The 21581-nt window shown below is 45.3% G+C and overlaps 1 protein-coding gene across 3 annotated transcripts in view; it reads right to left on the reverse strand.

The window, feature by feature from the left end:
- Fbln5 (fibulin 5) overlaps window positions 1-21581 on the reverse strand; it is a 78748-nt gene that overhangs the window by 16384 nt on the left and 40783 nt on the right. For all 3 annotated transcript variants that reach the window (NM_019153.4, XM_006240459.5, XM_063261574.1), the window contains exons 5-6: window positions 7181-7303; window positions 3145-3261 (exon numbers count right to left, since the gene is read on the reverse strand). In NM_019153.4, coding sequence (NP_062026.2) covers window positions 3145-3261; window positions 7181-7303 — 240 coding nt within the window. The remainder of the gene's footprint in view (window positions 1-3144; window positions 3262-7180; window positions 7304-21581) is intronic.

Consider the following 21581-nt stretch of genomic DNA (forward strand, 5'->3'; position numbering starts at 1 on the left):
GGCACCATGTGACCCGCTGCCTCCTCCTGCTTTGGCCTTTTCATGATGGTGGACTGTAGCACTGAATCATAAGTCCCTTCTCCTTCAAGTTGCTCCATCAGGATACTTTCTCATAACCACAGGGAAAGCAACTAGGACCATCCCCAACATGTACCCTGAAGAGTGAGAGCCTCCATGTGCATGCCCTTTCTAGGGTGGCAAGCCAGATGGGAGATGAACGTGCCACACACAGCATCTGTGTGTGTGTGTGTGTGTGTGTGTGTGTGTGTGTGTGTGTGTGTGTGTGTGCACTTGTACCTATCAGGAACTCCGTCCTCCCAGACTCACCCACAGAATTCCCAGGCAGAACCCACTCTTGCCCGTCTCTGATTTGCTCCTCCCTCCCCCTCGCTGACTTGTGTCAGATAAATAATCAGAGCAATTCTGAGAATATGCTTATTATGAATCAATAGCTTCACTGGTTATTCTTGTAACGATCCTGTTTCCAGACCATTGCCCCTGCCCCATTCTCCATGTTACATAGGTAAAGGAAAGGATTAACAAAGAGTACAAAGAGTAAAGGCAGAGGCCTCCTCCTCAGCGTGGTGATGGTTTCACGTCAATACTAATGGGATAGTGCGCCTACAGCAGTGTGCTGTACTGTGTATCAGTTAAACATTGGCAGAGGTGTTTTGATGCTTCTGAACATTTAGAGACATGCCCCAATTCACATGCCAATGAGGGCCTGGCTAGAACTACAGCATGGGTTAGGAACCTATCCATAATCCACAGGTCTCATGCTGTATAGCTCATTGAGGTGGGGAACAGAGGGAAGGAGATCTTTCTGACGCTGGCATCAACTGATCCTTGGCAAGCACCCCCTCCCACACGTCACGTCACATGCTTATCGTGGCTGTTCTGATTAAGAGACTTTTTCTCCACCTCACAAGTCCAGTTAAGCCTCTTAAGGCTCTGAAAAGAGCCCTGAATGTTCTCAGAAGTAAAGGCCTTTGTGGTAAGCAGCTTTTGAGGGGCCTCATATAGGGGAAGGCTAATCCCATGCCCACAAAGTGCCTGCTTCCTGCCAACTCTGGAGCCATAAGAGGAAAAACAAACAAGTGAACAGCCATGTAGGAAAGGTCTGGTGAGATACCAGGCTGCCCTGGTGCCCACACACACAGTACTCATGGGAGACTGGGCATTTCTCCATCTAGACAGGGGTGGGACTGGGCAGGAGCATGTCCCTAGTGTACTAAACCACATACCATTTTAAATAGGCCAATGTTGCTATACTTTGGGGCCAGCATCCTCGGTTTCTGGCCAGACACTTGCCAATTGGTAATGAATGAACTCAATACTGCTTCCATAGCTCAAAACTACTTTTGATAGAACAGAAAGAGTTAAACGCCGTGCACCCTAACTGCCTCTCTCTGCCAGATTTTCCAGTGGTTGCTTCAAAATCCCAAAGGCAGGGGCTGAGGCAACAACAGTTCAGTCTGAGAAGTACTTGTGTTAGCATGAGAATCTGAGTTCAGATCCCCAGAACCCACATAAAACGCCAGGCATGGCTGCATGAGCACCAAGGCCAGCTGGCACGGCTCCACCCAATGCTGGAGAGGTGGAGATCAGAGGATCAATGGGGCTTACTGGCCAGCAGCCTGAATCCTGAGGGCCAGGTGCCCCAACCGATTCACTGAGCCCTTGGCCTTCCTCTCAACTCTGCCACAATCAAGCCACCTGACTTTGACCAAGTGGCTTTACCTTTGTGAGAGTCAGTTTCTTTATCTGTGGATCATGGCCACAAATACTCTTCTGTCTATAAGACTATTGATAGGGTCAGTGAGGTTAACAGGACATAAGTGCTCTGAAGAGACATGAGGTACGATGATTGCAAAAGTTTAACAGGCTCCAAAGCAGCCTGCGTGACCTGTGGGCCCTGCTGATGCAATATCCTGGTGGCCAAGTGCCCAGGTGTGGCCAAGTGCCCATGTCCAAGCCTAAGTGCTTCCTGAGTATGCTGTGCCAGCCTCCTAGGGAAAACCTAGGCTGGCACCTCCAACCCCAGCCTTGGCCCCAAGAAATTGTCACCAGCCCTAAGCAGCTTATCGTAACAGCAAGGGAGCCAGACGCCTGCTCCCTGCTCCAGTGGGAAGGAGGGCCCTGTTTTATTTATTTCCTCAAACTCCTGGCCCAGCTCTGCTCCCAGAAAAAAAAATTATCACTCCTTGCAAAAGGAGTCCAGGCAGGGGCTTCTTGGAACAATTAGCGGGACCAGCTTTAGAGGAGCCCCATAAAAAATCCAGGATCAAACCCTGGAAGACCGATGCCTTCCTGTTTATCCAGTGATTTAGATATGATTAAACTAATGAAGACATAATAGCTTCTAAATAGCTGACCAGGGCCCTGCATGCCAGAACTCACTCAAATAGTGTGACAAGGAAATGGGCCTGTGAAACCCGGTGGCGGACTCCAACAAAGGCCTCATCCTGGGTCTCCATCCAGACCAGTGCTGGGGACTGGAGGATCAAGCCAGAGGCAGAACTCAGACCAGATCATGGCTTACATTAGTTCTCTGGGTCTTAGGACCTTCATTGACTTCCGGAGAAAAGGCTTTCCAGTAGGAACCATGGTGGACAAATAGATTGCACTTCTTGTTGATCAGTGTTGGAAATGATCGAGTGAAAACCAGAAAATAACTTTATTTTAATCTACTTTGTGGAGCCTTCTGAGGGGTCAGAAAAGGTATCCCGCCTTGACTCTGCTGGGCAATAGGTACTCCTGAGATAGACCTGAGAGAGATCTGGAAATGCCCTGCATTTGCATGGCGTGTAGTGTTTGTTCTGTGCTTCATCAGGGGTCAGGAGCCTTGAAAGCCATTCCTGCTAGCAGACATGGAATCACAGGCGGATCACAACCCCATACAATGCTGTTCTGATAGATGACTGTGGCTTCACCCTCTGCAATCCTCAGAGCACGTTTTGAGCTGTTTCATCTCCACCGGCTCCACTGTCAGGTTTCTATACGCAATGGGAGATTAGCAGGCAGTGACTAGGAATGAAGGCACACTTAATGGCACGTGTTTTGCAAACATCAACTGTCAGGCTCCGAAGGAGACTGAATCTAGTGTTTCATACTGTGTCCAAGTTATGGTTCATGGCCACATACCTTGGCAAGACCTTCCATCATCGTTGAGGGTGAAGCCAGGGTTACACGTACAGGAATAGGATCCAGGAACATTCGCACAGAGCTGCTGGCAGTAACCATAGCGACATTCATCAATATCTGGAAACAGAATGCAGGCACAGTAAGACAGGGCTCTTCCCTGAGGCCGGCATCAGCCTAGAATCATTGTCCTCTGCGTCTAGGATGGGACCAGAAATGGCTGTGAAAGGAGACAGCTGCTAAGACAGACCTACTAAGTTTCAGGAAGGACGGATCCTTTGGATCACAGTACTCAGCTTCCTTGTAATCCTCTACATCCCCAAACAATCTCTGATCCACGAACTCCTCAACCTATCCTGAAATTTGTGGCAAATTTTTTCCTGCTTTGATTAGGATATTGCGAAGAGGGCTTCTCTCAGAACGTACCCAACTCAAGCTTGACTAAGACTTATGCAGTAACAAGATTCAGTACTATGACTCTCTACGATCCTTCCGGTACCCTGGACATGAACAGGTTAGCTTAGCTCGCACAAAGAGTCCGCAGGAGCATTCTAATGAACTGTCTGGCAGCTCCATTAGCAATGACTGTGTCCAGATGGCAGGGACAGGATACGGGGCCATCAGGATGAGCTGGGCAGTCCTACAGTGAGGTCTATGAACGTGGCGATGCTAGGATGTTTGTGCTCCGCTTGGCTCCGGAGTGGACGTGATATAAACGTCTGAGCCATGGAAAGCAACAAGAAGGTTGTAGAACGTACACTTCCAGCAAAGCTGTGCCATGTGACCTCCCTGTAACATGCACCAGCCTATGAGGAGCTGATGTCATTGGAAAGGCACTTTAGAACACCCCGGGCTAAGAAAAAGTGATGGGCTGGACAAGCAGGGTGCGTCCTGTGAAACCACCATTCTCCATTCCCTGAGAGGACAGCGTCCCTACTTACACAGGCTCAGCTGGGAACAGTTGATCTGACTGAAGCAGTCACTGAGCCTTACATCACCCCTACTGTGCTGCAGAATCCTAATGTCCCCTCCCTGGAACCTCAGCTCTTAGAAAGATACAGATAGCTCTCTTCATGCCTTGACCTCTGTGCTCAAGTTCCACTACCTACTTCTAGAAAGAATTCCTCCACCACCAGCCTGGCTCAACCCATTGCCTGCCTATCTATCTATCTATCTATCTATCTATCATCTATCTATCTATCTATCTATCTATCTATCTATCTATCTATCTATTTTTTAGCCTTCATCAGATTCTGTGCCCTACCTTGTGATTCTGTTTTATCTCTGTCCCATTTGCTTCTAACATGGCCCAACTACATCCCTCTGGGGTGGGCAGCTTCTACTTGGGAAACATTTTGACTTGTATTAGTTGCTAATTCTGACCTCCTCCCAAGACACAGCTGGGAACATCACCAGTGCCTGGAGAGGCATCAGAGACAGAGAAGGTACCCTCTCCTTGAGGGTATTTAGGAATGAAGCCCTATCCCTTCATTTTCTGGAAAAGGTAAGGGTCTCCAACTGTGCACAGAAGGGATAGTGGGTGGTCGTGGAACCAACAAGTTAAAAAGAAGGAAGAGCGTGGCCAAGGGAAGGCAGGGGATCCTCAAAATTAAGAACGCTCTCTGTCAGCTGTGAATACTAATAGGCCATTGTGGACTGTTGTCTTTATGCAGGCGAAGGCGGGCGCAAGATAAGGCAAGGCCTGTGATTGGGCAGTGAAAAAGTAAGGCGGGCACAGAGTTTTGAAGAGAGGAGCGGAAGAAGAGAAAGAAGCACCCAGATGGAGGAGGAGAAGGACGACCCAGGCCTGTGTGGCCTTACAGGGCCACAGATAAGTACGAATATTTCATGAGGCTGGATTTTTGTAGCACAATTCGTCTTATCTAGGTGGGCAGTTTATATCATTATCGATTGGCTCTGAGTTTGTTATGTGGACATATTGTGGAGTGAGAATTTAAGATATAAACCTGATTGATGAATTACAAGCTTATTGAGTTTTAATTTTAATGGGTTACTGGGAGTCGTGACTATAACCATGGAGGGGACAGATGCTGGGACTGTGAACAGAGTTCACAGCAGAGAGTTGCAAGAGGGAGGTTGCTGCTGGGGCCAGAGACTAGCCGGCAGCAATATGGAGCTAGCCTTGGTGGCCAGATGAATGCAGTGCCCGGAGAAGAGCTGGTGACAGCTTGGGATGGAAATTGGAAGCTTAGCAAGTCTAGTTGAGACACTTTGACGATTGAGATGAAAATACTCCACAGATGTGGCCCGCCGGAGCCGGCACATCGTGGGTTGAAGATTCACTTTTTTATTATTTACCGCAACAGACCACGCCATGTAGGCGAGTTATATTCCTCCATAGTGCTCTGTGGGCAGGAACAAACTTCACAAGCAAAGGGGCAACATCTTCTGGCATCTCTGAAATGGCGAGATCTGCCCTCTGTGTGTCTATGATGAGCCCACGTACCCTGCCCCACATCTTAGTGCCCTTTGTGGTAAGAAAACAAACAAAAAAAAAAATCTGGCTGGGAAAGCCAGAGACATCAATATTAGACCCAACTTGTTTTAAGTTTATCCAAAATGTTTCTCCCCTTTGAGTCCGTCTCCAACTCTATAAAAGTTAGATGACATAATATCAAACATCCTTTCCAGCTCTGGAGCTCTACATAAGAAGTTCCTGTGCAAATAACTCCCTCTCCCTGGTCCACTGACATTCAAGCCAGTAGCCTCACATTTTCCGTTAGAGCAGAGGTTGGTTCAAATGCATAGGGACTACCGTATTCCCGGGGGCCCAAGTGTATCAGCTCTTCTGGGCCTGCCTGGAAAGGAGATGCAGGTCAAGACCAGGCAGCTTATCACACCTCAAGGACTCCTCAGATGGGTGACAAAGTAAACCCAACTCAGCCTCCATCCAGAGACCTGGAAGAAAGGTGTGTGGTCTGGGGGTTTTATTTTCCTTTGTTTGTCTCCGAGTATGTATATATTCTATACAGTTGAATCTAACTTTAAGGCAACTTGGCCAAATGCAAATCCAGAGGATAAGAAAAAATATCCCTAGCCAATGACAACTGCAAGGGATAAAACTGTCAATTAGTAATAATTGACACCTTTGGAGAGAACACAGCTGTGGGTGGGCAGAGGACAGCAGGTAGCACTGCTGGAAAGGATGGGACTGGCACTCCTGACCTAACTTTGAGATTTAAAACATTTCTGTAACTAAGCAAACGTATTCCCTGGGTTTAGAAATATTTCTTTTTTAATTTTTTTAAATTTATTTTTACACTCCAGATTTTATTCCCCCCAGACCTCTAAACTTCCTGGAGCTTCCAGTCTCTTGAGGGTTAGGTGCATCTTCTCTGACTGAACCCAAACCCGGGAGTCCTCTGCTGTATACGTGTTGGAGGCCTCATCTCAGGTGGTGTATGCTGCCTGGTTGGTGATCCAGTGCCTAAGAGATCTCAGGGGTCCAGGTTAATTGAGACTGCTGATCCTCCTACAGGGTTGCCCTCCTCCTCAGCTTCCTCCAGCTTTTTCCTAATTCAACAAAGGAGTCAGCAGCTTCTGTTCATTGGTTGGGTGCACATATCTGCATCTGACTCTTTCAGCTGCTTGTTAGGTCTTTTGGAGGGCAGTCATGGTAGGTCCCTTCTGTGAGCACCCCATAGCTTCAGTAATGGGGTTAGCTCATAGGGCCTCCCCTTGAGTTGGATCCCACTTTGGGGGCTTAGGACTATTTCTAACCAGGGTAAAATAACCCTTACTACTACCACTTCCTGACTTAGCTATAAGCTTCCTGAAGGGAGGAAGATTTCATCAAATTTATGCCAAATCCCTTAAAATGTAGTTTCAAAAAAATATGAAATACTAGTGATGGTGAAAACTTACTTTAATGTCTGGTGACACGGGTAAGGTCATCTCACAGCTTTCTATACACGCCCAAAGAAAAACTTACCTGGACCTCCCTACAGTTCCCACATTGTATCCATGACAATCATCAGCTCCCCAGGATTTCTCTCTCGGAGGCTTACAGAGTTCTTACCTAGGCACTGCCCTTCCAGAAGCCAGTACCCATCAGTGCAGGAGCAGGTGTACCCTCCTTCCGTGTTGATACAGATCTGGGTAGGGTTGCACTGGTGTGAATCTGTCGCACACTCGTCCACATCTATAACACACACACACAAAAAAATTATTCCAGAGAATGCCACTCACATCTAGGTGCCCTGGAGCCACCAGAAGTGCAAGCTGTGCCTCTGTCTCAGCTGAGAGGCTGCTGATAACATCACTGGGTTACACCGAGATCAGAGTGCTTCCCTGATGGGCACTTTGAGACACACTGGCCTCTAATCAGTGGCTTTTGCTAGGAGAATTACACAAAGGGGAGGAAACACAGCTGTTTGCACTGTTCGTCAGCCTTTATCCGTCTCCACCTTTGTCTGCCTTCCCTGAACATACAGTACATCAACAATGACTCCTTCGTTTGATCCCAGTCTCTCTCCTGCCTACCCTTCCTGTCATCCCCTCTTTTGTGACAGCAGCTGGGTTTGCTCATTGACACCTTCTCTCCACCTCTGCCAAATGGACCAGCAGCAAGTCAGAAGTACCATTGAAAGCTGCCATTCACTGTGAGGTTTGACAGACCCCACATTTATCCTCACAGGGCTTTCTGAGCCCACTTTACAGCTGGACAAACAGAGCTGAGGAAGTGGTAAACACTAAGCCACAAGCTCAGCCCATGCCACCTGCTGCGTGACTCAAGTCTTCTCTGCGTGGAGATAACAGAGGACACAGCCAGGACCGAGCAGATGTGGGAGGAGCTGTCCAAAGGAAGTGAGCTATCACCGCCTTCTCCACAACCCACTCTGCAATATCTGCCTGGTGATGCTGCAAACTGCAGACTTTCTCCCCATCCACTCGAATGGTGTCTTTGTGCTGAGGACATAGAGTATCTGCCTAACATGCCTGAGGTCCTGAATTCAATCACAGATAACATGTTCGAATGTGTGTAGTGGAGCTAGGAGGCTCCAAGACCCCAGAGTGTGAGCATCTTGAGACGAGCCTTTGCATAGATAGCACAAGTTTCGTCATGCTGTGTGCCCAGGAAGCCAGCACAACTGAACATAATAGCCAACCAGAAAAGCAGCGGTATCCTCAGGTTAAATGACAACCCACCATCCACAACAAGCCGACAAGAAGGGAACTGATGAATCCCTGCCAGACTCCAAGGTGACAAGGTGTCTGGTCCCACGGGGAGCCAATCATCCCTGTTGAAAGCATGAATATCACAAGGGTCTTGGCCCTAGGTAGTAGCACCTTCATTCCACCCTGACAAGGTGACAACATTCAAGGTCCTGCTCAGTTCTCTGCTGTGAACTCCTGCCCCTGCCCCTGCCCCTGCCCCTTTGCCTCCCCCTTCTACCCCAGTTTGCCCACACAGCCCAGCCTCCCTGGAGAGCCAGAGAATAATGCTTGGCCAGTGGCCACTCCTGTCCCAATCCACTTCCAAGTTTATGACAATAAATAATGCCACCATCCGCCAGAACCTATTTACATTTTCCCAGCAGGGAGTGATGGATGGTGATTATACCCTGGGAACAACCTTGGGAGTCTCTGTTCTAGTCCCTGACTTGAGAAAAAATGGTAAGTGAATATGACCAAAAGGAGGTGAGGAGCTGTTGGAAAGCCATGGTGACAACTCCCCAAGCCTCGGACTTTGTGTGACATGTAACATAAACAACATGCCTATAGAATAGACCTGCAGAAACTAAGCACACACACACACACACACGCACACACACACACACACACACCACATATACATACCATACAAACATATACATACCACACACACACACCACACACACACACATACACACATATACATACCATACACACGTATACATACCACACACACATATACATACCACATACACACACACATACACACATATACATACCACATACACAGACACACAGACGCACATATACACATATCACACACACACACACATACCACATATACATACCATACAAACATATACATACCACACACACACACCACACACACATACACACATATACATACCACACACACAGACACACATATACACATATCACACATACACACACAGACACACACACACAGAGACACACACACAGACATACACACATACACACACATGCACACGCACACACACAGAAGTGCATAGGCACATATACAGACACATGCATGCACACGCACACACATGCACACACACCCATACATGCACATGCATACACAAAAACACATACATACATGCATCCATGCACATAAACACACACAATTAATTTAAAATGTTTTATTTAATTTTCACTTAATTTAATTAACTTTTACTATATATTTGAAATGGACTTGTCTATATAAAGTCTGTTTTGAGAACTCAGTAGATTAATAGTGATCTGTGTGTGTGTGCCTGTGTGTGTGTGTGTGTGTGTGTGTGTGTGTGTGTGTGTGTGTGTAACAAGAGCACTGTTAAATCCCAGCCAGGCTTCCTCAGCCAACTAACTGACAGGATTTTTGGAATGTAGAATTTTAAAGTGGCCACCACCCTGCGAAGCACTGTCAGCCTACACACACACCTGCCGGAGGAACCCAGACTGAAAATGTCCGGTCTGTATTTCCACAAGGGGGTGAATGAGGCTTTGCAGATTCCAGCTCAGAGCTGAACTGCTTACATTAAATACATCTGACTTAAATAACAGAAGGAAAAAATACATATAATGGCTCCAAGGACATTCTTTGGCAGGGTGTCATTTTCTGCATCAGTGGAAAAGCACAAGTTATGGCAACCTGGGTAGGTGTGGTTATCCTGTGTGCAATCATGTCTGTTTCCCTTCCTGTGTGATAGTTAGGAATGCTGTCCTCAGAGAAAAGAATGCTGAGAGGGTACAATCACTTTTTCATGCATGTATTCATTCTTTATGCTGTATAGTGTGGGTGAGTGTGAGTGTGGGTAAGTGTGCATGTGTGGGAGTGTATGTGTGAGTATGAATGTGTATGTGTGAGTGTGTGTGTATGTGTGTGATTATGTCTGTGTGTGAGTGTATATGTGAATGTGTGAGTATATGTGTGCGTGAGTATGTATGTGTGTATGTATATATGTGTGTGTGAGTGTGTGTGTATGTGAATGTGTTGTATATATGTGTGAGTGTATGTGTATGTGAATATGTCTGTGTGTGTATGTATGAGTGAGTATATGTGTTTGTGAGTGTGTGTGCAAGCATGTGTATGTGTGAGTGTATGTGTGAGTGTGAGTATGTCTGTGTGTGAGTGTATGTGTGTATGTGTGAGTATATGTGTATGTGGGTGTGTGTATGTGTGTGTGTAAGTATTGTGTGAGTGTATGTGTGAGTATATGTGTTTGTGAGTGTGTGTGCAAGCATGTGTATGTGTGAGTGTGAGTATGTCTGTGTGTGAGTGTATGTGTGTATGTGTTAGTATATGTGTATGTGGGTATGTGAACGCCTGGACCCAGGACAGTGCTCAGCATGAGGTAGCTCATCCAGCATTTTATGCTACTCAACAAGTTTCATCTTTTTAGTCAGACAATGAACTGACAAGGGCAAGTAGGCCAGAGCAGTATGAAGGCAGGCAGGCCCTCTAAATCTGGTCAAGGTCTCACAGAGGCACCAAATGGAGGTACTGGCTTCTCTCATCACTGTACAACTGCCAACCATTGCGGGGACAGCAAAACGTTCTTCCACTCTGTCTCAAGAGACAGCATGAGAGGGGGCTGCCTTCCACGAGCTACCACAGGCCATAGACCCTGGAGCAAAAGTGAGTATTGGAAGCCATGTCTGACTGGCACCCCAGTCTTTAAGTTCTCTGAAGACATTGTGGGTATCCTGCTGCAGGCTTGAGCTCAGTTGATGTCCCTTCTCAGAAAGAACCACACACAACACCTTTTTGTCCCATATGAAATGGTTTCAAGAGCAACCTTAGTGTTGATTCTCAGTTAATTAGCTAATCGTTTCCATATCTAACCACAATACACGATGTTTCATCATAGACACATTGCAGTGTGAATAGCATGCAGTTGCTATACGTGTCTACTCACACAGAGAGGTTCTGCCTTGTGGCATTTGCTCCTGAAAGCTAACAGAGGCGTAGTTACTCTGTTTTTATGTCAATAACTGTAACTGAAGATTGTTCTTTGAAAATGTGAGCTGGGAAGCTGGCTAGGTGGATCAGAGTACTTGTTCTCTTTCTAGAGGATCCGAGTTTGGGTCCCAGAATCTACATCAGGTGGCTCACGACACCTCTAACTCTAACTCTAAGGAATCTGACCCCCTCTTCTGGCCTCTGTGGGCATCCACATACATGTGAGATGTACTTACACAGACACATATGTGTAAACAAAAAAATAAAAATATTAAAGTTATATAAGCCGAATGTGGCAGCATATGTCTGTAATCCCAGTCCCTGGGAGGCTGAAACAGAAGGATTACCAAAAATTCAAGGCCAGCTTGGGCTACACACTGAGTATCTGGCCAAATAGGACTACATAGCAAAACATTGTTGGGGGGGGGAGGGAAGACACAACACTGAGTTAAAATCTAAAAGCATAAGTGACAGAACTGGTGTGGCAACTCAATAGATAAAAGCACCCGTCTCTGAGCCTGATGGCCAGGGTTTGATTCAATTCCCAGGACTCATGTGGTACAAGGGGAGCATGGACTCACTTAAGATATCTTCTGACCTCCACATATGCACCTTAACATGTAGAAGTAAGAGGACGCAAACATACATACATGCATGTATACATACACACATACCTGCATGCATACACACATATATGCACGCATACATACATGCACACATACATACATACATGCACACATGCATGCATGCATACATACTACACACACAATTTTAAAAGTTAAAACAGAATGCTCAAGGTTCTCCCACACCACAGGGAGAACATTTTCTGAGCCATACTCAAGGTTTAAGAGGGAAAAGAGAACCCCCAGTGGACTGAGAGCTCTTCAGAAATGGCTGTTGTGCAAAAGAATAAGAACTTGAGGAACTGGCATTAATGAATGTGGACCCAGGTTCCCGTACTGAGAACTAGGAAGTACAGATGTACCCAACACCCTCCCCTGGAACCCGCTGGTATTAATAGCTGAGACGGCTGCCTCACAGGCTACTGGGAGATTGAACCACCAAGGATACTCACCCCATCACCACAGAACCGGTACTCAGATGTTCCAATTTATTTGCCAGTTACAAGTTATCCCTACCAACCATGGAAGATGGAGAAGTCTGGCTTCACCTCCTGTGGGCCATGGTCTAGAATTTAACAGAGACACTCAAGACCTTAGCATGGAGGCCCACTGGGCTGTGTGGACATGGCCAGGGCCTCTCTCCCTCAGATCCTCCACACACTACCCAGTAGGAGATTACAAAGGAGAAAAATGGCACTGCCTTTCAGCACCATCTCACCTCCCACCTCTGCACTCTGGCGTCTACCAGTCCTTCTAGGATGACAGACAACTGAAACGTGAAGAGACGTGTCTTACAGAATTCCACAGCCATTCCTCAACCCTGCCCTGCCTGAATTTTCCCTCTCTGCCCCCATGCTCTAACTCTGTGAACAAGTGAAGCTGACTTAGGGAACCTCTGTTGAACGTGCCTGCTCTGGTGTGAGAAAAGCCATCAGCCAAAGGAGAACATTCTTGCTGGGCAAAAGCTATCCAAGAGTACTTCACGTCCACACCTTTCCAAGGGCTTCAGTCTTCATTTTTGGACACGGCAGAAATCATTTCTGTGGTAGTAGATTTTTAGCCGATGAAACAACATGTTTTTCCAGCCCATTTTTGGTTCCTTCCTTGCCCGAGCTAATGGGGTTTGATAAGAACAGGAAGAATAATAACACGTCGCATTCCTGCACCTCTGCGGAAAGGCTATTCCAGCCCGGCTGCTGGGCTGGGTCCCTGCCATTTTTTCAGGCAGCCCAACCCAGCCAAGCCTGGAAGCCACACAGGACCTACTTCCCAAACACCTGCTTAATTAAAGACCTCAGCGTTTGAGAACTCGATCTCGCTAAATTCCTAGCACATCTGCACCCCGTGTGCCTGATGGCCTTGCATGATCATTAGGAGTCAAAAAAACCCTCCATGTTTACAGCCCTTTGCTCAGTTCCTAACAGTAAGCATTATACCACTAATTAGGCAGCAAATGTGTGGTCCATTTCCCAAACAACAACAAAAGAATCCTTCCATCTTGGATGACACCAGCTGGACTCTGAGACCCAGACTCTCTCTGGATACTATTCATCTATCCATAAAGGGAGGTTGGAGGAGTGTTCTCAGATGGCCTTAGCTCTCATCTTTTACAGAGACTAAGTATGTCAGTAATGAGGATCATATTGGTTGGGGGAGTGATTACTTTCATCCACAGAATGCATGCTAAACAGCAACTGGCTGAGCTTGCTTTCAACATGGGGAGTGAATTGGGCCAAGCCCATTCGACTTGTGCCAGAGTACAGATGGCCACTGTCATGGGGAAGAGACAACACAGGGCCTTTCTCGAGCATCATGAGTCAAGATGTTCTCTAAGAGGACTGCTGATTGGCAACCACTGGACATGGTTCTTAGGGGCTTAAGACTTAGGCCGTTATTATGATCGTAAAGCGAATGGCATAGCACTGGAATTAGATCTCCACTTATTAAATTCTTGTCATTTGTCCATCAACAGAAAGGAGGTTTGGATGTATACCAGGCAGCATTCTTCAAACCTCGCTGTCCACACGAATCCCTGACTCCATGAGCTTGTCTGGGGTTGAGGCTCATCGAGCTGTATTGTTTTGGAATGATTGAAGCGAGGAATCTGTGGGAGACAGATGCTTTACAACTTTCACGTATATACGAATCAGTGAGGATCTTGTTAAAATGGGATTCTAAGATGCTGTACAGCGGACAGCTCCTTGGTGACACCGATGCGTGTGGCTCGGAGACTAACTACACGTCACATAAGAAGGTGGGGCGCTCCTTGGACTGATGCTGAGTTCTGGGTCCATACAATATGTTTAGGATTTCAGGGAGCACGCAAGATAAACTGGGGGTTGGGGTCAGTGTTGAGCATCTAAACGTCAATTCTTTAAGAGAAAGCCTGCTGGCTACAACAGCAACTCGGTCCCAGCATCCATGGGATCTGCAGTCACAGACTCACCCAGCTGCAGATTTAGAACATGTGGGAACTGGAAGTGTACCAACTTTATTCCCCAGCACCAACTTTAATAGGGCCTTACTATGTCACCATGGCTGGGCCTCAACAGCTCAATCCTTCTAGCTCTATCTCTTTCCAAGTGGTCGGGTGGCGCATCAAGCAGGTTCTTGTCTCATCACTGGTCCCCACCCAAACAACACAATAGAGTCACTACTTGGTAGCAGTCATGTTGTATTGGGTGTCACAAGCAGTCTAGAGAGGCTTGAGTTTTGGATGAGTTTTGGATGGATTGTGCACAAATACTACACAAGTTTGTAGTAAGAGATATGAGTATCTGAGGATTCTTATATCCAAGGAGCTCTTGTCACCACCCCTCCCCATGTGTGCACGGAGAGTTTAGAGTATTATTAAAGCCCATAGGGGGTACTGGGTCAGAGGTTAAAAGTGCCTACTTCTCCTTCAAGGTATGGAAGTATAGGTTCCAGTACTCATGTCTGGTAACCCACGATCACCTGGAACTCCAGCTCTGTGGGCTCTGATGTCCTCTTCTGGCTATCATAGGCAGGAACACTCACACGCTCTCACCCGTGTACATGCCCACACAGATGCACACATAAAGACATAATTTAAAATAAAATAAAGCAGACCCGGTGAGAGAGAGACCCAACCGCCTGGTCAGGTGGGCACTCCTGAGGCTGCAGAGCGGAAGAGACCACCAACACTGCTCACCCCTGCCCACATCCCTGGCCCAAGAGGAAACTGTATAAGGCCTCTGGGCTCCCGTGGGGGAGGGCCCAGGAGCGGCAGGACCCCTGCCACAGACACCGCCGGACCCTGAAGGAAACAGACCGGATAAACAGTTCTCTGCACCCAAATCCCGTGGGAGGGAGAGCTAAACCTTCAGAGAGGCAGACAGGCCTGGGAAACCAGAAGAGACTGCTCCCTGCACACACATCTCGGACGCCAGAGGAAAAAGCCAAAGACCATCTGGAACCCTGGTGCACTGAAGCTCCCGGAAGGGGCGGCACAGGTCTTCCTGGTTGCTGCCGCTGCAGAGAGCCCCTGGACAGCACCCCACGAGCAAACCTGAGCCTCGGGACCACAGGTAAGACCAAATTTTCTGCTGCAAGAAAGCTGCCTGGTGAACTCAAGACACAGGCCCACAGGAACAGCTGAAGACCTGTAGAGAGGAAAAACTACACGCCCGAAAGCAGAACACTCTGTCCCCATAACTGACTGAAAGAGAGGAAAACAGGTCTACAGCACTCCTGACACACAGGCTTATAGGACAGTCTAGCCACTGTCAGAAATAGCAGAACAAAGTAACACTAGAGATAATCTGATGGCGAGAGGCAAGCGCAGGAACCCAAGCAACAGAAACCAAGACTACATGCCATCATCGGAGCCCAATTCTCCCACCAAAACAAACATGGAATATCCAAACACACCAGAAAAGCAAGATCTAGTTTCAAAATCATATTTGATCATGATGCTGGAGGACTTCAGGAAAGACCTGAACACACTTAGGGAAGCACAGGAAAACATTAATAAACAAGTAAAAGCCTACAGAGAGGAATCGCAAAAATCCCTGAAAGAATTCCAGGAAAACACAATCAAACAGTTGAAGGAATTAAAAATGGAAATAGAAGCAATCAAGAAAGAACACATGGAAACAACCCTGGATATAGAAAACCAAAAGAAGAGACAAGGAGCTGTAGATACAAGCTTCACCAACAGAATACAAGAGATGGAAGAGAGAATCTCAGGAGCAGAAGATTCCATAGAAATCATTGACTCAACTGTCAAAGATAATGTAAAGCAGAAAAAGCTACTGGTCCAAAACATACAGGAAATCCAGGACTCAATGAGAAGATCAAACCTAAGGATAATAGGTATAGAAGAGAGTGAAGACTCCCAGCTCAAAGGACCAGTAAATATCTTCAACAAAATCATAGAAGAAAACTTCCCTAACCTAAAAAAAGAGATACCCATAGACATACAGGAAGCCTACAGAACTCCAAATAGATTGGACCAGAAAAGAAACACCTCCCGTCACATAATTGTCAAAACACCAAACGCACAAAATAAAGAAAGAATATTAAAAGCAGTAAGGGAAAAAGGTCAAGTAACATATAAAGGGAGACCTATCAGAATCACACCAGACTTCTCGCCAGAAACTATGAAGGCCAGAAGATCCTGGACTGATGTTATACAGACCCTAAGAGAACACAAATGCCAGCCCAGGTTACTGTATCCAGCAAAACTCTCAATTAACATTGATGGAGAAACCAAGATATTCCATGACAAAACCAAATTTACACAATATCTTTCTACAAATCCAGCACTACAAAGGATAATAAATGGTAAAGCCATAAGGAGGCAAGCTATACCCTAGAAGAAGCAAGAAACTAATCGTCTTGGCAACAAAACAAAGAGAATGAAAGCACACAAACATAACCTCACATCAAATATGAATATAACGGGAAGCAATAATCACTATTCCTTAATATCTCTCAATATCAATGGCCTCAACTCCCCAATAAAAAGACATAGATTAACAAACTGGATACGCAACGAGGACCCTGCATTCTGCTGCCTACAGGAAACACACCTCAGAGACAAAGACAGACACTACCTCAGAGTGAAAGGCTGGAAAACAACTTTCCAAGCAAATGGTCAGAAGAAGCAAGCTGGAGTAGCCATTCTAATATCAAATAAAATCAATTTCCAACTAGAAGTCATCAAAAAAGATAAGGAAGGACACTTCATATTCATCAAAGGAAAAATCAACCAAGATGAACTCTCAATCCTAAATATCTATGCCCCAAATACAAGGGCACCTACATATGTAAAAGAAACCTTACTAAAGCTCAAAACACACATTGCACCTCACACAATAATAGTGGGAGATTTCAACACCCCACTCTCATCAATGGACAGATCATGGAAACAGAAATTAAACAGTGATGTAGACAGACTAAGAGAAGTCATGAGCCAAATGGACTTAACGGATATTTATAGAACATTCTATCCTAAAGCAAAAGGATATACCTTCTTCTCAGCTCCTCATGGTACTTTCTCCAAAATTGACCATATAATTGGTCAAAAAACGGGCCTCAACAGGTACAGAAAGATAGAAATAATCCCATGCGTGCTATCGGACCACCACGGCCTAAAACTGGTCTTTAATAACAATAAGGGAAGAATGCCCACATATACGTGGAAATTGAACAATGCTCTACTCAATGATAACCTGGTCAAGGAAGAATTAAAGAAAGAAATTAAAAACTTTTTAGAATTTAATGAAAATGAAGATACAACATACTCAAACTTATGGGACACAATGAAAGCTGTGCTAAGAGGAAAACTCATAGCGCTGAGTGCCTGCAGAAAGAAACAGGAAAGAGCATATGTCAGCAGCTTGACAGCACACCTAAAAGCTCTAGAACAAAAAGAAGCAAATACACCCAGGAGGAGTAGAAGGCAGGAAATAATCAAACTCAGAGCTGAAATCAACCAAGTAGAAACAAAAAGGACCATAGAAAGAATCAACAGAACCAAAAGTTGGTTCTTTGAGAAAATCAACAAGATAGATAAACCCTTAGCCAGACTAACGAGAGGACACAGAGAGTGTGTCCAAATTAACAAAATCAGAAATGAAAAGGGAGACATAACTACAGATTCGGAGGAAATTCAAAAAATCATCAGATCTTACTATAAAAACCTATATTCAACAAAATTTGAAAATCTTCAGGAAATGGACAATTTCCTAGACAGATACCAGGTACCAAAGTTAAATCAGGAACAGATAAACCAGTTAAACAACCCCATAACTCCTAAGGAAATAGAAGCAGTCATTAAAGGTCTCCCAACCAAAAAGAGCCCAGGTCCAGACGGGTTTAGTGCAGAATTCTATCAAACCTTCATAGAAGACCTCATACCAATATTATCCAAACTATTCCACAAAATTGAAACAGATGGAGCCCTACCGAATTCCTTCTACGAAGCCACAATTACTCTTATACCTAAACCACACAAAGACACAACAAAGAAAGAGAACTTCAGACCAATTTCCCTTATGAATATCGACGCAAAAATACTCAATAAAATTCTGGCAAACCGAATTCAAGAGCACATCAAAACAATCATCCACCATGATCAAGTAGGCTTCATCCCAGACATGCAGGGATGGTTTAATATACGGAAAACCATCAACGTGATCCATTATATAAACAAACTGAAAGAACAGAAACACATGATCATTTCATTAGATGCTGAGAAAGCATTTGACAAAATTCAACACCCCTTCATGATAAAAGTCCTGGAAAGAATAGGAATTCAAGGCCCATACCTAAACATAGTAAAAGCCATATACAGCAAACCAGTTGCTAACATTAAACTAAATGGAGAGAAACTTGAAGCAATCCCACTAAAATCAGGGACTAGACAAGGCTGCCCACTCTCTCCCTACTTATTCAATATAGTTCTTGAAGTTCTAGCCAGAGCAATCAGACAACAAAAGGAGATCAAAGGGATACAGATCGGAAAAGAAGAGGTCAAAATATCACTATTTGCAGATGACATGATAGTATATTTAAGTGATCCCAAAAGTTCCACCAGAGAACTACTAAAGCTGATAAACAACTTCAGCAAAGTGGCTGGGTATAAAATTAACTCAAATAAATCAGTTGCCTTCCTCTATACAAAAGAGAAACAAGCCGAGAAAGAAATTAGGGAAACGACACCCTTCATAATAGACCCAAATAATATAAAGTACCTCGGTGTGACTTTAACCAAGCAAGTAAAAGATCTGTACAATAAGAACTTCAAGACACTGAGGAAAGAAATTGAAGAAGACCTCAGAAGATGGAAAGATCTCCCATGCTCATGGATTGGCAGGATTAATATGGTAAAAATGGCCATTTTACCAAAAGCAATCTACAGATTCAATGCAATCCCCATCAAAATACCAATCCAATTCTTCAAAGAGTTAGACAGAACAATTTGCAAATTCATCTGGAATAACAAAAAACCCAGGATAGCTAAAGCTATCCTCAACAATAAAAGGACTTCAGGGGGAATCACTATCCCTGAACTCAAGCAGTATTACAGAGCAATAGTGATAAAAACTGCATGGTATTGGTACAGAGACAGACAGATAGACCAATGGAATAGAATTGAAGACCCAGAAATGAACCCACACACCTATGGTCACTTGATTTTTGACAAAGGAGCCAAAACCATCCAATGGAAAAAAGATAGTATTTTCAGCAAATGGTGCTGGTTCAACTGGAGGGCAACATGTAGAAGAATGCAGATCGATCCATCCTTATCACCCTGTACAAAGCTTAAGTCCAAGTGGATCAAGGACCTCCACATCAAACCAGACACACTCAAACTAATAGAAGAAAAACTAGGGAAGCATCTGGAACACATGGGCACTGGAAAAAATTTCCTGAACAAAACACCAATGGCTTATGCTCTAAGATCAAGAATCGACAAATGGGATCTCATAAAACTGCAAAGCTTCTGTAAGGCAAAGGACACTGTGGTTAGGACAAAACGGCAACCAACAGATTGGGAAAAGATCTTTACCAATCCTACAACAGATAGAGGCCTTATTTCCAAAATATACAAAGAACTCAAGAAGTTAGACCGCAGGGAAACAAATAACCCTATTAAAAAATGGGGTTCAGAGCTAAACAAAGAATTCACAGCTGAGGAATGCTGAATGGCTGAGAAACACCTAAAGAAATGTTCAACATCTTTAGTCATAAGGGAAATGCAAATCAAAACAACCCTGAGATTTCACCTCACACCAGTGCGATTGGCTAAGGTCAAAAACTCAGGTGACAGCAGATGCTGGCGAGGATGTGGAGAAAGAGGAACACTCCTCCATTGTTGGTGGGATTGCAGACTGGTAAAACCATTCTGGAAATCAGTCTGGAGGTTCCTCAGAAAATTGGACATTGAACTGCCTGATGATCCAGCTATACCTCTCTTGGGCATATACCCAAAAGATGCCTCAACATATAAAAGAGACACGTGCTCCACTATGTTCATCGCAGCCTTATTTATAATAGCCAGAAGCTGGAAAGAACCCAGATGCCCTTCAACAGAGGAATGGATACAGAAAATGTGGTACATCTACACAATGGAATATTACTCAGCTATCAAAAACAACGAGTTTATGAAATTCGTAGGCAAATGGTTGGAACTGGAAAATATCATCCTGAGTGAGCTAACCCAATCACAGAAAGACATACATGGTATGCACTCATTGATAAGTGGCTATTAGCCCAAATGCTTGAATTACCCTAGATCCCTAGAACAAACGAAACTCAAGACGCATGATCAAAATGTGAATGCTTCACTCCTTCTTTAAATGAGGAAAAAGAATACCCTTGGCAGGGAAGGGAGAGGCAAAGATTAAAACAGAGACTGAAGGAACACCCATTCAGAGCCTGCCCCACATGTGGCCCATACATATACAGCCACCCAATTAGACAAGATGGATGAAGCAAAGAAGTGCAGACCGACAGGAGCCGGATGTAGATCGCTCCTGAGAGACACAGCCAGAATACAGCAAATATAGAGGCGAATGCCAGCAGCAAACCACTGAACTGAGAATAGGTCCCCTATTGAAGGAATCAGAGAAAGAACTGGAAGAGCTTGAAGGGGCTCGAGACCCCAAAAGTACAACAATGCCAAGCAACCAGAGCTTCCAGGGACTAAGCCACTACCTAAAGACTATACATGGACTGACCCTGGACTCTGACCCCATAGGTAGCAATGAATATCCTAGTAAGAGCACCAGTGGAAGGGGAAGCCCTGGGTCCTGCTAAGACTGAACCCACAGTGAACTAGTCTATGGGGGGAGGGCGGCAATGGGGGGAGGGTTGGGAGGGGAACACCCATAAGGAAGGGGAGGGGGGAGGGGGATGTTTGCCCAGAAACCGGGAAAGGGAATAACACTCGAAATGTATATAAGAAATACTCAAGTTAATAAAAAAAAAATAAAATAAAATAAAATAAAGCTTTGAAAACAAATAAATAACACTCCTAATACAGTCTGACGCACATGCACTGCTGCTCCAGAGCACGCCCACCGCTGAAATTCAACCCTGTAGTGGGGGGTGCTTACTGTGCTACCGGGGCATCTTCAGAGCACATGGCTTGAAGGGCCCGCCCTCCTATCAGCTCACTGGTAGTGTTGGGTTTTCCATGAGTAAACTCA

This window comes from Rattus norvegicus, chromosome 6, assembly GCF_036323735.1.
Source record: "Rattus norvegicus strain BN/NHsdMcwi chromosome 6, GRCr8, whole genome shotgun sequence".
NCBI lineage: Eukaryota > Metazoa > Chordata > Mammalia > Rodentia > Muridae > Rattus > Rattus norvegicus.